Source organism: Nestor notabilis, unplaced genomic scaffold, assembly GCF_000696875.1.
Source record: "Nestor notabilis isolate BGI_N333 unplaced genomic scaffold, ASM69687v1 scaffold8356, whole genome shotgun sequence".
In the NCBI taxonomy this organism is placed as follows: Eukaryota; Metazoa; Chordata; class Aves; order Psittaciformes; family Psittacidae; genus Nestor; species Nestor notabilis.
The window spans coordinates 19,522-37,313 of NW_009931424.1; the positions used below are offsets into that span (position 1 = coordinate 19,522).

The 17,792-nt window shown below is 34.7% G+C and overlaps 1 protein-coding gene across 1 annotated transcript; it reads left to right on the forward strand.

Annotated features, from left to right (window-relative positions):
* Positions 1-1,060: 1,060 nt before the first annotated feature.
* LOC104401180 (striatin-3-like) lies at positions 1,061-16,046 on the forward strand (the record flags this gene model as incomplete). The annotated part of the gene is made up of 7 exons (XM_010015881.1): positions 1,061-1,161; positions 6,229-6,302; positions 7,590-7,671; positions 7,970-8,146; positions 8,564-8,696; positions 10,309-10,450; positions 15,936-16,046. Coding segments are annotated over exons 1-7 (748 nt in total), but the record flags the coding sequence as incomplete, so codon positions are not given.
* Positions 16,047-17,792: the final 1,746 nt, after the last annotated feature.

Consider the following 17,792-nt stretch of genomic DNA (forward strand, 5'->3'; position numbering starts at 1 on the left):
AGATCAGTGTGGTCTCTACTCTCCTTACTTTGTTTCTTTTTAATCCCTCTTCCAAGAAGATTTTAAATTGATGACTTTGGTCAATTTAAAGTCATAATGAGGACAAATGAGTTAGTAGTTTCCTATAGTGATGGCCTATCCAGTAATATCATTGTATAAATTTTGTATTCACATCTGCAAGTTCCCTTGTCTTCATGAGGATTTGAACTTGCAGAAGACGGAATATAAGCCCTTTCACTTTTATAGTGAAGAGACTACTTATTTTTCAACAGAATTCCTAACTTTACTTCTCAACTACTGTCATGTTTTCCACTAGACCTTTTGCACTACTTGATAGCTTTTATGTTCTACTGAATTTGTTGTTACCTACTATGTTAGCAGGCAAGTAGGAAGCTTCATTGCTTCTTTGTAAGTTAGGTGGGTAATATGGTTGATGCTTAAAAAAAAAAATAAATAGAAAAAGGCATTTTTCTTCATGTAGAACAGCACACTAAACCCAATTCTACCTTGATATTCTAATCTTTAGCCATCTTCAGTAGTTAAGTAAAATGTGAATCTGTAAAATATAGCTGTTTCCTCTGTAATGGTTTTTTAAATTCTGTATTGGAATTCATGTTACCATTTCTTAATCTAATCAATATGCTGCCATTAAAAAGTCAATTGCTTAAAAGTATGCTGTGTACCTGTTTTAATATGGCTTTGGGTTTTGGAGGAAAATGTGTAAAAGAATTTAATTGCCTTAAAGACAAAAATATGTGCATGTATTGAAATGTTACATATGATTGCTGTTTGTGCCTTCTTCAAGAGCTACTATACTAACTTTAATACCTTTATTTCAAGGAAAAAAACCCAACATTTATGAACAGAAAATAATACTTGGTTTCCAGCATAGAAATATTTGTTGTTAATGACTGACTGAAGTAATTAATGAAAAAAGATTTTTTTGTTGTTGTTGTTTCCTTCCTCCCCTTTTTGAGCCAGACTTCGTTGCTTTGTTTTGGGAACAGTATGGAATAAAATCTGTTATCTTTTTTCTTTTGTGTGTGTGTGTTTTCAGGCTCGGATAGCGTTTTTACAAGGGGAAAGAAAGGGTCAAGAAAATTTGAAGAAAGATTTAGTGAGAAGAATAAAAATGTTAGAATATGCATTAAAACAAGAAAGGTAGGTATACAAATTGTTCAGCTTTTATCTGACCTGGAAGACTTTACAGACTAAAAGGAATTCCATCATGTTATGGAAACTATCTTTACTAGATGATTCTCTGTTACTTTGTGTAAAATATCTTTATGGTTGGTTGTCTTTATGCTGCATTTTCTTATAAACTTTGGTGTCTGCTATAATTAAAAGTTGCCTGATTTTTAAATTGTTTGGACTCATGTCTTAATCACATGAAGTTCAGATTGGACAGTTTCCCTTTTCTGAGTTAGAGTAATGGTGTACTAAGTAAGAATAAATATTCCAAATGCTTATATCTTATTACTATCCCTTTACCTGCTCTTCTGTGGTATTAAGCTTGAAAGAATGAAAAATACTGTTCTCTTGATTCTCTACAACTATTGTGTTTGTGTTGCATGATGAAAACTGTTTTATGTCAGAATGGAATCCTTCAAAAATTAGCATTACATTTTGAAGTATTTTCATGTGGTAGATGCTAGAATTTCTGGTCTTATTAGGTGTGTTTTCTGTAGCATTAGTGCTTTAAAAATTTAAATTCCACTCAGTCCGTGCAGGCTAATATCCTTCAAACCTACATGCTCTGGTTATTCCATTTGACCAAAGTTAGTAGTTAATTCTGCAAAAACACTAGGAAAATAATCTTGCCATGTGCCTATGCCTTCAGTAGAGGATTCAATTCTTATATTTAATTTTGTCATGCTCTTTGAAAGTAGTTGAATCAAGAAGTGTAAGCATCTTGAGGATCTGGCAACGAAACAGGTAGCCTTTAATCATTTATTTTTGAGTGGAAGGAACGTTCTTGCCACACTAAACTTAAAATTTTGTAGCAAAATGTAGAGCGGCTTCACCTGGGCGTTTTTTAAGTTAGTTATCAAAGAGTAAGTATATCTAAATGTATTTTCCATTATGAATTATGAGTAAATGACTAGGTCAAAGATAACTTTGATAAGTTGGTTTCATATTAAAGCCTAATGTTTTTGGCAAGGATGGCTCCATGTGTCCGTGGAGTGTCCAGTACAAAGGTGCTCCAGAAAACAGCCTAAGTTCATACAGAAAGCCATATTGGCACATCCTGTGTTTTCTGGTGAAGTAATAGGCAGAAAGGATCTATTTCTTCTTTTAGCCCTGTCCTCGAAAAGGAAAGTAATGCAAGGTTTCCAACCAGTGCAAGACTAAAAATTGTGTTGTTACATCATGTGGGTAATGTGCAAGTCACTCTGGATTCAGAGCAGGTGAAAACTATGCAAAGAGTTGGGGTGTGTGTACTTTTTCTTTAAAGAATATTGAACATATCAAAGGAATAATATGCTGTTATGACAAACCCAAGTGTCTTGGGTATAATTAATTTTATAAAGTTAAAAGAAAACATTTTGGTTATTTTGGCAATAATAAACTCTCTGTATGCTGCTAATACAGAGATACCATAAGGATACACAACCATAAGGCTGTGAGGATTGCCTACTTACTGAGATAAATCAGAGGCAGTTAACTACAGCTGGAGTGTGAAGACATCATTTGCAGAATTTGGGCATTGGTGAAATTTCATTCTTGCTTTCTCCTGAAATGCAGCTGCCTTTATAGTTTGACTTCCTGTGAAATTCCAAAATCCATCTGATGGGCAAGAAACTTGTAAACATATGTACAACAGAAGCAGAACAGCAGAAACGTACAGTTCACTTTAGTTCTTGTGGCTAATGGGTACAAGCCAATGCTGCGTACTGTGCAAGAGGAAAATCCTTGCTTAAGTTCCAGCCAGAATTCTCATGAAGATTGCTGAAAACAGGAACAGAAAGTCTGGGGATGACTGGTGAATGTGTGGGAGGCAACAAGGAAGCTGTCTGTTATTTTTTTGCTACAAATGCCTAGTAGTTTGGGGGGATCTAATTGCAAAAGTATGATGGATTGAGCAAGGAGAGCAAGCAGGTAGTGGCTTGTCAGCAAACCATCGAGGAATGACAGTATGTTAGTTTCTTGGTTGCTGCACTGAATGAAAAGTTCAGGATAATAAAGGGGTTTTTTTGCCACTGTTCCTCTGAGTCAAGAATCATAACTAATGAAAAGAAATTCTGAAAACTTCAGATCTGAAAATTGTTGACAGCAAATATTGTGTTGCACCTGTTCCCCCTCTGCCCCCTTTCTCTTGTGTTTTTAACTTCATGATGCTGTCAGAGTCATGTAGTAAAATATCAGATTATAGGGAGTCGGAAGCAAACTCACTCAGACAATGATGACTGAGTTCTCAGAAAAAGGGTATGAAACAGGAGGACATCAGTGTGTAAGGTTAAATAAAATGCAGTAGTAGTTACAAAATAGTTTGATATTTCTAGTATTCATCTGTAAGTGTGTATGCACTGTGTGATAATGTTTAGAGAAGTAAAATGTTACTATTTTAATGTCCTTAAATATTTTGGTAGTTCTGTATCAATTTCTGTAATAAAATTGGGCCTAAATGTAGTTTTATGTTTGGGGATTTTTTTGTTTGTAGCTAGTGTATATTCCTTTATGGTGCTTTGAGATCCAGCCAGACTTCTTCTGTTATGTACTCTGAGCCACTCTACTCCAGGCTTCATTAGCATAGTGCTGTGCTTGAATTAATAAGACTTGCTGAGATCATAAAACTGTGGCTATATTTTGACTTTCTGAGGTTTGGACTGGAGCTGGCTTATATCCTTGCAAATGAGTGGTAGGATTCAAGAGCTAAATAGCAACAAGCAGTTAAATCAGTGCAGGGCATTATTTCTCCTCCTTTTACTTTTTCACTGATAGAAATCTCACCTTAGAAGAATATCAAGTCAGTACTTAAAAGATGCCTCTTCTGTAGAGCTCAGTTACTATGTGTTGTGGGGGCGTAATGTCACTGGCTTGTCAACAGCTATGTAGCTTGCCTAGTAATTTTAAAGATATATAAGAATTACCTTTGTTTGTGTGGACAGTACAGAAAGGAGTACATATGCAAAGATACAGTTTATTGGAATTTAATAAGATTAATTTCTTATTGTAAAATTGAAGTTGATGTGATAGTGGATCTCATTACATGCAGCAATATCTTGGCTTATTTGTAGTGGCTAGTCATTGGTAGAATTTTAGATCAGATACATCATCATCTACTCTAATGAACAGTTAAAGCAGAATTTTAATTATTGTTTTGAAATTGTAGCTCTAGAGTGAAACAACTGTTCCTAAATAGTATTTGCCACAGCTTGAATTGAACAAATACATGTTGGCTTTTCAGTTACAGTTCTCTATTGGCTTCACTTACGAAGTAAGCAAACACATTTTGGCAGTTCTGTTTAATGTCACAATTTCATAATTATTTTCTTTTTGTTTGTTTATTTTTTAACCCCAAATGTACGGTGCTTTATAAATCATAGCACGTGCACTTTTTCGGGAGAGCTTGTGTGGAACACTGCCCTGTTACAATGTGGAACAACGCTTTGTCTCTCATTTAAAGCGATCACCAGTCTTATTAGTGCACAACCCTGGAGGCGTTTAAGGCCAGGCTGGACAGAGCCTTGGGCGACATAGTTTTTAGTGTGTGGTGTCCCTGCTCATGGCAGGGGGGTTGGAACTAGATGATCTTAAGGTCCCTTCCAACCCAAACTATTTTATGATTCTATGAATGAAACATGAACATATTAACAAATAATTTATGATTCTATTTAACTGGCAGTCAGTCAGATTCAGGTCACACAAATACCTAGTCTTCAGGAGCCTTACAGTTTTTCTGTTAGAATGCAATTGCTATGAAATGCAGAATTTTATCTTACTATAAAGGGTCAATAGTGCCATCTACTGACCGTTTGTTAATGAGACTGTTCCTGATGCACGTTTAGCAGAGACTTCTGTAATTTAGAAGAAAATCGTCTATACCATCAAGTACATCAGGCAGCATTTGAGATGCCTGATGTATTTGGAAAAAACTTGCAGTGGTGGCTCAGCTGTTTGAGGAGATCTGTTGGAAATCCTTGATTTTGTCTACTCAGCACATGCTCCATTATGTATCTTTTCTCCGGAAGTTTCATATTCAAGAGTAGTCTTTAAGATTGGTGGACACTAGATACAGTTGGATTATACTTAAAAATTTGGTCAAATATTAATACAGAATTATGAAGACAGTTGTATTTTATAGACACTTCTTTAAAATGTGGCTGCTAACATTTTTACAGAGATCTTTCACTTTGGCTCTACTGCAGAAGATCTAGAGTTCTGTTCCCTGAGATTTTGAGTACTGTTGCAAAGGATCTACAAGGCAAAAGTCAAACGATGGAAAGATCTAGGACAGAGAATTCCAGGATATAGGTGCAGGTAGTTCATGTGGTATTCCTGAAGGTAGAGGGAGCTGAAGACATATTGATAAGGCAGTGTGGGTAGAGAGTAGGATTTGGAAGGCTCATGCAATACCTGCATGGAAATAGTATCATCAAGACTGATTTTAAAAAAGTGATGGAGAAGGAGAGGGTAGGAGAACAGCAATCAGGAGATGGGAAGGAGTGGGGCACGTTTGCATGAGTGGACTGAGAAGGAATTGGAAGCTAAGTCTCCAGTCAATGAGTAAGAGAAAGATCAGGAAAAGAATACATGTGATGAGGGAAATCACACTCCAGGGTGGTTCTTCAGAGGGAAAGATCTCCATTGTAAGCAAAGACAGGACAGGAGAAAAATTGAAGAGGAATTTGAAGGTGGCAAATAGGCAGAAATCCCAAATATGAGGTTCATTTGTTGTGGTATGATTGGCTAGCTGTGACAGTGCTACAGCAGCAAAAATAATCTCTGCTGAACACTTGAACCTAGTCTTTTTTGAAAGGTTCTTGTAGTAGCTGACACGCATGGAAAAACACCCAAGTTCTTGGAGAACGTACTAAACTGATCTACAGGTTGCTTCAAAACTGTGTTCTTGAAAAACTAGAAATAATTGTATGATGCAGTAAGGATCACAACAGTTTTATTTGGATAAAGTATGTTATTAGTATGGTTTTAAATGGGAATAGTAGAATGTTATGATCTGATAAGAGCATTATATGTTAATCTGTTAAACATTTGTGTGTTTTTCAGGGCAAAATATCATAAATTAAAATATGGCACAGAATTGAACCAAGGTGACTTGAAAATGCCAACTTTTGATTCAGGTAACTTTTTTTTACAGTAGTCTGTTTTGGTATAATTTTTTTAAACACCGTTCTAGATTTGCTGTGCTCTATTTATTGCAGCTTTCAGTTGTCTTCTCACACCCCATGCCCAGGTGTTAGAGAAGATCTTTAGGAAAGGTTTGGTATTGGTTAAATATTGTTTGATCTGATAATCAAAATTAATTGACCTTCCCTTTTTTGAAAGAGCTCTGAACGTCAAAGACAGCTTTAAATGAGGTTATACAATTCCTATTTAGCTGCTGCTCCTCGTTATCATTTCTGATACTATCTTTCTTTAAAGATTTACTACTTTCCGCCATCCATTCAGAATGAAGGCGTAAGTGCAGAATACACATAAGAAATAGTGTTGGTATTTGGTGGTTTTATAGGATACTAATGTTCAAAGAATGAGGAGAAAAAAATTGTACTGCATAAGCTTGGGGAAAAAAAATGTTGGTGAGCTTCTGGTTTTATCTTAAATCAAGGAAAAAAATCCTGAGAGGAAAGAAAGACTATCCTTATTGGTACTCTGGAGTGCATCGGATTTTGCAATGTAGATATAAAGTTGTTCATTTTTGCTCTTCACAGTACTACAGATAGAGGAAAAGATTTTTCATAACAACATTGGACTATTTAATAAGCAGAATTGCATGTAGCTTCTCTTGAATTGTAGGTCTTTATTCCCCTACCCCATTTTTTTGTTCTCTTTTAGAAGTACCACACATTTTCAGTACTTTCATACCCAATTTAAACTAGAGATCATGATTCATATTTCTTGCCTGATGGGATTTTTCGTATGTGTTTAAAAGCATTATAAGTTAGAAGTTAAAATCCTTAAACTATTAGTTTGTGCTATGTTTTATAGTCTCTACCATAGTAAAAATGCAGTGGTTCTAGATGTTAACTGTTGATAGTAAACTGATGGAATTTGTTAAACTTGACATGTTTTTCTACTGCTTCACTTATTTGAACTGTATTTTCCATGTTGCTTTCTAAGCATCTCTGCTTTGTGAAAGAGATATAGCCTGTTTTCTTAGCAGTAACACTTCAGTGCACATTCTTTTATGCACAAGTTAAATATTTTTCTGGTTACTTTTCTGTGTATAAGGGGTCAGGATTTTTCAGTGATTGTTTTCAATTATTTGCCTGACGCTTCAGCAAAGAATTAGGGGGAAAATTAATTGAAAAACACTGCTCCTAGTTTAAAGCTTTTAGTTTCATTGTTATTTTGCAAAAAGTAAATTGAGTTCAAAGAAAGCCAGCCAACTATGACACTGTATCTTTCAGAAGAAACCAAAGATATGGAGGTTCCCGCAGTACCTCAGAATAGCCAATTGACCTGGAAGCAAGGCAGACAGTTACTGAGACAGTAAGTAACTTGTTGAATATTGGTGTATTCAAACTTTTCTACGAAGTATGAGCAGCTGTATATGTATATACTTTATGAAACACAGTAATTGAGTTGGATAAATAGTGGTTCATTTTTCTAAACTTCATAGCCTTGAGCTGTAAGCAGCATAGAGTAAGGTTTTCCACATGAGATGGATGACAATGAAGCTTATTTTTCTATAAGTGATATAACAGTGGTATTAATTTTTAACAGTCAATACTAAATTCTTTCTTTTTCCCTCAAATATGCTTTCTCTTTCTTCTCTTAATGCTTCTAGGTATCTTCAGGAAGTAGGTTATACAGATACAATATTGGATGTACGCTCCCAGCGGGTAAGGTCATTGCTTGGGCTCTCCAATTCAGAACCAAATGGTTCAGTAGAGACAAAGAACTTGGAACAGATCCTCAATGGGGGTGAATCTCCATCAAAACAAAAGGGACAGGAAATCAAAAGGTAAGTGAAGGGCTAAGAAATGCCTAAAGTTTGTTCTACTTAGTCATTGATACGTGCCAGTTATTTCATGTTGAACTTTCAACTGTAGAGTCTCTGAACAGCTGTGAGTGTAGCTGACTACAAATGATTGAACTTAACTGAGATTGATTATACGTAGGAACATAGGTGTCTATATTACATACATATATGTGTGTTATATTTTTATATCTATCTATCTATATATATATGAAAATATGTAGCGTATTGAAGTTGAATTTGTCATATGACCCTTTGGAGTTGTAGAAACTTTTTCATACCTGTTTTGCTTGTTTTAAAGCTTTTAAGCTGTTAGGTAGCAATTGCATTTAATCTGATTAATCGCCTAACATCTCTTCAGCAAGTAAAATGGATTCTCTCTTAATGTTTCTGTTTATGTAGGAATTCTGGTGATGTTCTTGAAACATTTAACTTCTTAGAAAATGCAGATGATAGTGATGAAGAAGAAGAGAGTGACATGATAGAAGATATTGCAGATGGAAAAGAAAAGCACCGGATGAATAAGAAACACAAAGTAAAAGATTTTTAATTTTTTTTTTTTTTGTATATATAGAGCTGAAATCCCCTTTTTAGGAAGGGATTTTTTTTTTCCAGATGACTATAAATGTTAAAATGTTGTTGTACCTTTGTTATCTGAATGGATTGTAAGCAGATGCGTTATTGGTAAATTTGGTGATTTAGTTAATATATTATTTTTTTGCAAATGTGAGTTAATTGATGAAAGAAATAACTGATTTGGCCATCCCAGCTTCTCTGCATACTTTTGAAAGCCTTTATGAGGCAAATTTAGCACAATACAGTGTGCATCCTTTCTAAGTTTTGGAGAATGTAGGGACAATTTCATAGAAGGAACTAAATTATGTAATGAAAAAAAATCATTTCCATGTCAAATATGTGTTTAATTCTTCCTTTTATGCAGCTTTTTATTAAATATATTAAGAGCCTGGCAGAGACTTATCTCCAGTTCCGGTTTATTTTCCTTTTTAGTTTTCCATTCTGTTAGCAGCTTTCTGGGTAGGATAGACTGTCTTACCTGTACTTTCTTAGTTATATTTCTCCTATACTGGAAGAATATCTCTGTCATCGGGGTTTCTTCATGTAAAGAGGTTTATTTATGAACATTGTATTCACAGTTTTATTACTTTTTGCTCAGTAGAGTATTCTGTAGCATGATGACCCCTCTGGCTGCATTCAGTTTTCCTAAATAGCAGCATTAGCTTGTCTTGACACAAGTTCTTAATCTCCTAACTTGACTTGTCAGGAAGTGTTTTCCACCATACCTTTGGCATTAGCTTGTACTTTTGGTAAACAGATTAAACAACCGATCAGTGGAATATTTTTCATACCAAGGTGGTAGATCATGTATGTGATAAAAAGATTATCTAATAAGTAAATCTCCAAGCAGATATGAAGACATTACATTCTTTTTTTTCTAAATTCTTGACAAAGCTTGTTTTTTTGTTTCTATAGAAAGTAGAAGCATCATTTATAGATAACTTTGTTAAAATTGTATTTTTCTGCAAAAGGATACGAATATTGTCCAACTTACAGAAACATAACCCCATGTGGAAATTTTTTCACCTGCAGAATGAAAGAAAACTTTTCATTGATGCCTTGATAGGGGGTTTAAGGCGAAGGTGTGGTAGAACCAGTAAAAAGACACTTTTTGGAAGAAAATGTATTTTGCAACCTTATGTTTCACACTGAGAAAACAAAAAGGAAAAAAGGCTTCAAGACCAGTAAAAAACACAGTCTGTATGTAAAGGTTCTCTACAAAGCTATTGATGTTGCAAGAGAAAGAAGCAACTTCTATTTGATAGCTTTTAAATAAAAAGGGAAGATTTGGATGCTAGTGTCAGTGTTCTTTTTATTTCCTAATGATAACTAGACTGCACTGCGCTTTTTTGTTGGGTTTTTTTTGGGTGTGGTTTGTTTGGTTTTTTTCTTTTGTTTTAATAAGCAGCTCTAGATCTGACTATAAGTATCTTTTTCTGCATTTCATGTTGAAAAATGTTTTCCCCTGCAACTAAGTACTCAGGGAGCGTAGCAATCGGTATCGCTTCTAAATATTTGAGTAGAAAATCTATTCATGATTCAAATGCAGAAAAATATTTATCTGCTTGCAGATTGGTAATGAAGGTTTAGCTGCTGACCTTACAGATGACCCCGATACTGAAGAAGCTTTGAAAGAATTTGATTTTTTAGTGACAGCTGAAGATGGTGAGGGAGCTGGAGAAGCTCGAAGTTCAGGAGATGGAACAGAGTGGGGTAAGATGCTAACAGAAGCATTTAGAAATAAAGGAATACTTGTTCATGATAGTACACAAGAGTTGCTATACCTGCTAAGATGGTGTGGATGTGTGGATGATTGTGGTGATCAAATGTTGCTGCTTAGTAATGTACCAGATGCTGAAATTTTTGTATCTATACAATAATGTATATGTGCTGTTGTAGTTTCCACAAGTACAATTCTAGTTACATTTGTTTCAGGTTTTGGTCTTGATTCCCAAATTAAAATAGGAGAATATTTTGTTTCCTCAATCAGAAAAGCTAGGATTTGGAATATTTTTATACCTGAATTAAATGTGCTTTCATATCTATGTTCTTTTTTACGTATTTTTTTGTGATCAAGAACTTTAAACTCTCGGTGCTCAAGTTAAATAGATTTCTTTGGTGTACTTGTAAAAATGGCCAATTAGTATATCTAATTTTTCTGGCTGAGATTTTTTAGATGCTATTGCTAATGTGGCTTACATTAGTAGAATCAAAAAATACTATTTTACTGGCATAACTTTATTTTAGTGTAGATAATAAAAGTAAGTAGGTTAATAATTTGATGTGAAACAAACTATGCTAAGTCAGAAGCTTCTGGAGCCCTTGTGTTTCAAGAGAAGAATTGAAAGAGGGAGAGAATTTGCGTAGGAAAAAGAATAGTGAACCAAGTAATTCATGTCTGGCTTGAAATGGGAAACTGACCGACTGAACGGTGGTACAAGCAATTTTGTGGTTGCATACTCTAAGTCTTTTGTTGTAAGGACAAAAAATGTCACTAGATCATCTTGACCGTTTTGTCATTGAGACAATGAATTTGTTAGGCTTGGATAAACGCTTTGGTGAGCAAAGAGAATATAAAGACCTACAGGAATAAGAATACTGGCACATCTTCCAGGAGAATCATCCAGTCTTGATTTTGAGGATATCAGGGATTAGAAAGCATTCCTTCCTGGAAATTAGTATCAAAGGGCTAGTCACCTTTATTTTTAAAACTCAGTCTTATTTCTAGTTGGAAGATGAAGCTGGAATAACTATTACCTTTAGCTTTAGTAATACTATTTAGAAGCATTTTAGTTTCTTGCTGCTGTTCTCCTTTTGAAGGTAATGTTACTTGATTAGTTTCCTGATCATCTTTTTATTTAGCCAAACAGGCAAATCTCTTTGTATAAGAGGCCCTGAAGCCAAGGTTTTGACTTTTGTTTGCAGCATCCCTTCAAATGTGTAGTAATGCAGAAAGTTCTTGGTCTAGCATCAGTCTTACCACTGTTCTATATAGAAGGAATGACAGCTTGATGCTATAATTCATGCAGTCAAAGATTTACAGATTTTTTCAGAGCAGGCTGCTGAAACTTACTGAACTAGCTTGTTGCTGATATACCACGTGATTCCTTTCCAATATTACTTTCTATCTGTGTCATCTTCGCAGGTAGTTACCCTGAATGGGAAGATTCTATTTTATTTGCAATGCTGACTGCAAGTTACATTTTTTCAGACTTGTTTTTGAGCAGTTTGGTTGCTGTCCCAAACTTAAAATCTAAAAATGTTTTTTAAAAATCAAATTGCCCACCACACTTTTCAGAGAGCAGTTTGAATGTCTTTTATTACAGTTTAAGTGAACCCATAGCAGAAGTGAGTCAGAGCATTTTAGGAGCTTGTACACACTTCGTGATAGCTTTGTTTGTGACAGCTGGTTTAACTGCAGTAATTCCATTGTTAACCAAAACACTTGTGTCTGAGGCAAGGAAGTGGGGAGAAGGAAATGAACATAAACCTGCATTCATCTTTAAAAGTATGTGTTCAAACTTTTGCCATTTGAAGACAATATTCATGAATTTGTTGTATAATTTGTACTAACTTACTATTTAAATAGTGAGTTAGAAGACATACTCCAAACTGTAGTAGCAATGCTTCTTTCATAGTATGTCACTGACTGCAGTGCAGCTGCTTTTTCCTTAAATGGATGTTTGAGGATATAATCTATCCAGTCTTAGGGTTAAGTGTCACTTATTTAAAGATCAGTGTGTAAATTTGAAATATTTAAAGACGACGCTTCTTTATTACCTATCAAAAATAACATTACAAGTATTGTCCCACTGAAACACCTTCTAACATAAAATAATACTTTGCCTAAACCAATGTATTTTAGTTTGTCACATTTTGAACTCTTTGAAACTTGAGATCTCCATCCATTTATTCATTTTTGAGGGGGAACTTTAGTATTTCAGTCAAAATTCATACTTTTCTTCATAATGTAAATAGATGTTCTGTTTTCTTAGCATTTTTTTAGTTTCCTGTTTTTTTTTCCTGTCATTGGCATCCTTCTATCACTTTTTACTCTTACAAAGTTTTAAGCTCTCTGAAAAACGTGAAGGTTTACATGTGTATTTCTTTATAATGCCTTTATTTAGTATCTGGAAACCAAACTTCTGGTGTTTAGCTGCTAGACTTATTGTCTAGTCTGGCTTTATTATTGCTGTCAGTACTCGCTTGTCAAAGTATTATCTGTAGGTCTAACTTCAGACGCACTAAAATGTTTCATTGCCAAATTTGATAGTTACATTTTCCTAGTGGACACTTTTGCAAACCAGCCACTGAGTGCAGAAGTTTGGGTTGCTTGGTTTTGCCTTCCTGTAATACCACTTTTTACAAACACATTTGTAGATTACTTATTTAATATACTTTGAGTCTTAAATTATTTTCTAACATTGTCATTTAAAGTGTCCTATCATGTGACATGTTTTACTTAAGAACAGCTTGTCTTTGAAGTAGTGAAAAATGAGCAAATTCAAACAGTGTTAAATAAAGGATTAAAGTACACAGCACATTAAAACATGAATGTACATTTTTAGATTAAAGAATTTATTAATGCCTTGCGATACAGTATCATCAAGAAAAAGACGTATGTAGAACTTGTTCTTGCTTAAACAGGAATAAAGACATACTGGTACACATTACAGATGCTATGTATTATATAATCTTTTTATTCTGCTTAAGATTTTGACTATGCGTTCATCACTGAATTTCTCCTCTTCATGAAGACAAAATGTTCAGTTTACAGATGGACTAAGACTCAAAGAATGAATGTGCCCAGGACTCTGGGGGCATCTTAAAAAACAAAATAAATCCTTTTTCCACTAAGTACTATTGGCTAGTGGACATCCCAGATCCTCTGCATTGTCCTGATGTCAATTTAGTGTGGGCTGTAAACACTATAGGCAATTTGAGGAAGTTCGTAACTAGGGGGTAGGTACAGAGGTGGTCTTAGGGCTCTGTTCTGAAATAGCTAAGTATATCTAGACGTATCTGAAACACACTGCTGACTTTAGATTTCCTAGAAATCTTCGTTGAAGTTGATTTCACAGCCCCTCTGGTTAATCAATGTTTGTGTTTTATCTAGTTTTCTATTTACAACGTAAGTTTCAGCAGCTGATATTATTGTTTTTCAGTATTTATGTTTGCAAGCTTACATCTTTCCTGTTTTCTGTTGACTGAATGAGCCCAGTTCCTTCAAATTCTTTGTCTTGATACTTAATGCCCTGTTTGTTTTGCAGTCTGCAGACATTTTCTAAACTTCTGGTGTGGAACACAGACTGGACATGTTCCTTCAATTTTGTCATCACCAAAATTGTCCACTGAATTATTTGGACTACTCCTGTTTCAATAGACTAATATGCCACATCTTTAAAAATATACCAGACAGTTTTGTTGTGGCTTTAGGGTTGTTTTGAGGTGGGCTTCGTTTGTTTAACAGCAGTATTACGTTGCTGTTATGTATGGTCAGCTTCTGGTTTAGTTTAATTCCCCAATTCTTTTCTGCAGTGCTGTAACCTAGCGGATTATTTTCGTTTTATTAATGTTACTTTGGATAGGTTTTTTTATTATTATTTTAATTTGTTCTTAACTGAATTTCCTTTCCTTGGGTTTTAGGCTGTGGGGATTTGGGGTTTTTTTTTGGGGGTGGTTTTCTTTTTGTTTGTTTTTTTTTTTTTAATAATTTCCTTTCTCTTTTGGTTGGGCTCTGACTTACCTTTCTGTGCCTTTTGTGTATTCTGACTAATCACTATTCTCTGTCAGTGTTTTAGCCCTGCAGTCATAAAGATTTGAGGTCTTTGTGTTTGTGATTTGGTAGTTGTAGCTGCAGTTTGGTGTAGGATGTCATTGTACCATTCCCCTCTCAACAGTTTTTTGTGGACAGCTCATGGGACTTTGCCACCATTAAGCTGCCCGTTTCATGCCTTTGCCACCCTTGCTGTTCTTATGTTCCATCTCTTTGATCAAGATTCTTTCTCCTTGTCATTGATCAGCCCTATTTGAATGATGGTAGATGCATCAGTATCCTAGAATATCTTTTGCTTGTCATGTTTTGTCATGAAACATGTACTTGGAATAACTCCTAGTGGTTTGCACCCTAAATGCATGCTTCTTTGTTTCTGATGTGTATGCCTCCTCTTATGCACTTTTATGACTGTAATGTTTATAACTTCAAAAGTGGCTCTTTTATGGAAACACTGATATTGTAGGTATGATTGGAAGTTGGGAACTGATGAACTGAGGTTTTTGGGGGTTTTTTTGTTGTGTGGTTTTTTTTTTACGCCTAAAGAATTTATGAGCATAAGCTTAACTGGCACACGAACCCAGTTTGGTTGCTGCTTGGTTGGCTACAGCAAAAGAGCTTCTGCAGATGTTACATTTACCTTAGAAACAAGTTTATTCTTTTATTAATTCTGTTTCCAGAAATAAACGTTTGAGATGGATAGTTTAGAAAAGTGGAGATTCAGCTTTTCTTGGAGAATATTTAACTCTGCAATATTCGTCAAACGGAAAAAGACATGTCTTCTGAAACTGCTGTGGAATGTTGTATTTCTGCTAATTATAATGTAATTGCTGGAATGCAGTGGGATGTCAGTTTATTCACCTATGCAAATTACTTCATCTTTATGTGTAAAGCTGTATTTATAGATTAGTTTCTCTGGTTATATGCAGGACCAAAGTTTCTTTCTTGTGCATGTAGAATGAGTGTGAAAGGATGCATGGTGGTCTTCATGAATAAACTGGCACTGACTTACTCAGCTTGCATTTTCATGAGATATAGCATGGACACTTTTATTTGCTTATTCAACACTGGCTGAATAATTTCTTAACACTGTCTTTCTAAAGATGCAGTAATTGTTTCTGAACACCAATGGATTTCTGTGTATTTCGAAGTATCTAGCATAAACAGTTACTTATGAAGCTTAATTTGTTTGCTGCTTAGTAACAAATTAACATACTATTTTCAAATATGTAACTGATATTATACAGTGCTTTGGAATACTGTATGAAATGAGACAGTATTTTGTAAACTTAAAACTGAGACTGCACCTTTAAAGATTTATTAAGAACTTTTATTAATGCTCTTATACAGCTATGATAGTAAATCACCAACAGCTTGCATTGCCAATTGCTGATTTTTTTTCTTTTAATAATATGCTGCATGTAGACAAAGATGACCTGTCCCCAACTGCTGAGGTTTGGGATGTAGACCAGGGACTAATAAGTAAACTGAAGGAACAGTACAAGAAGGAACGAAAGGGGAAGAAAGGGGTAAAGAGTAAGTGCAGATTCTGAATCTTGTAATGCAACGCTTTTTTGCCTATTTATATAGAAGACTTTTTTTTTTTTTTCTCCCCACAAGTTGTTTTTTGTTTTGTTTTTGTTTTCTTCATTAAGCATCATTTTCTGTAACGGGGGCAACAACTTTAACTTTCTACCTGCTGAATGTGAATGTCAAAACTTTGGACAGCCATTTCCTAGATGAGAAATGTTGAAAACGCATGAAAATTTTAAGGTTAAATAGGTAGAGAGACCTAAATGCTTTGAAATGTGAGAGTAAAAATGATGAACAACTTGCATTTTGAAGATGTTCCTACTCTATCTGCTTCTTTTAAGTATGATACTGTGGTACTGTTGAGGGGATTGTTGGTTATTTTTTACTATGAGCTTGGGTCAAACTATAACTGCTGGTTTTGGGCTTGTCATTATTTTTACAGTCTAAGGCATTGAGAATTAGGAAAAGTGCCTGTAGTGTAAATATGAACTTTTTTGTCTGTCCTTAAGATATAATCTTTATTTTATGGCGCCCTTCACTCTGTGCAGTTGCCACATTTTGGTTGAAACCTCTACACTCTTAAAGAGTTTTTAGAGCAGTTAACCTGTTTGAACTATGTGAGTTAATCCAAACTTCACTACTGAAGTATGTGGTAAAAATGCTTTTGTAATTACGTTATTAACTATACCAAGCTTTTAGTGGACAAAGAGTTAGTAAATCAGTGTCATTCTAGAGAAGCTTCCTTAATTGCGGTGGGTTTATTTTGGAAGTATATTATGGCAGTTTCTGGTGATATTTAGTAAAAATATTTTATTCTTGATGTGAAGAATTTTGTGAATATGTACTAGCTATATTAAATGGTAATTAATATATAACACTTCATGAAGAATTCTGCAATTAAGATTTGAACTTACTTTGTAACATCTAACATTAAAATTCAGCGCATGTTGATTGTTCTTTCAGCAATTTTGCATGACTTGCACGTACACACACACATACACACGCGTGCACACACAAATAGGAGGACTTTGAAGTAAGGATTTTCATCTAGTTTTTGGGTATCCTCATTTAACATGTAAATCAGCACCAAATTCACATGAAGTGTTTTTTAGGGTTAGAAACTTCCTTTTAATACTAAAATAGACTTATTTTAGTTGACATTTTCTTATTAAACTTCACATTTTAGACCTTTGGAAGCAGAATTGCTGCAAAATAACAGCACATATTTTGAATCTTGGGAGGGAAAAAAAGTAATTATTTAGGCGATTTTTGCAGTTCTCTCTCAAAAATTGTCTTTGGGTTATTGCATATAGGAAGTTCTTGAGAGTGAATTTTTGATTGTCTCTTCTTACCCACCCCACCACACAGTTCCTACTTCCTGGCTTGTGCAAGGTAAAAGAATCTGTAAAACAGGGACAAGTAGTGTTGTTCTAGGATTATAAATTGTATGAAATACTATTATTCTTAGGCCTCCAAACCTCTTGTAGTGGTATTGGCTTGCATAGAAAGGCTTTCTCTTTCCTGCACTTGTTAACTTGGCTGCTATGCAGTCAAGAATTTCTATCACCTTTTTGTTTTTCTATATTTTAGCTTTTCCATCTGTAAATCTTAAAATTCCAGAGGAGGAGCATAATTCTCACCAATCAGAAATAAGTACTTTGTCAAAAATGGGCATTTTAGTGGTCTACCTTGCCAATTGAATTGGTCGTGACAAATCGTTTTTAAATCATAGAATCATAGAATAGTTAG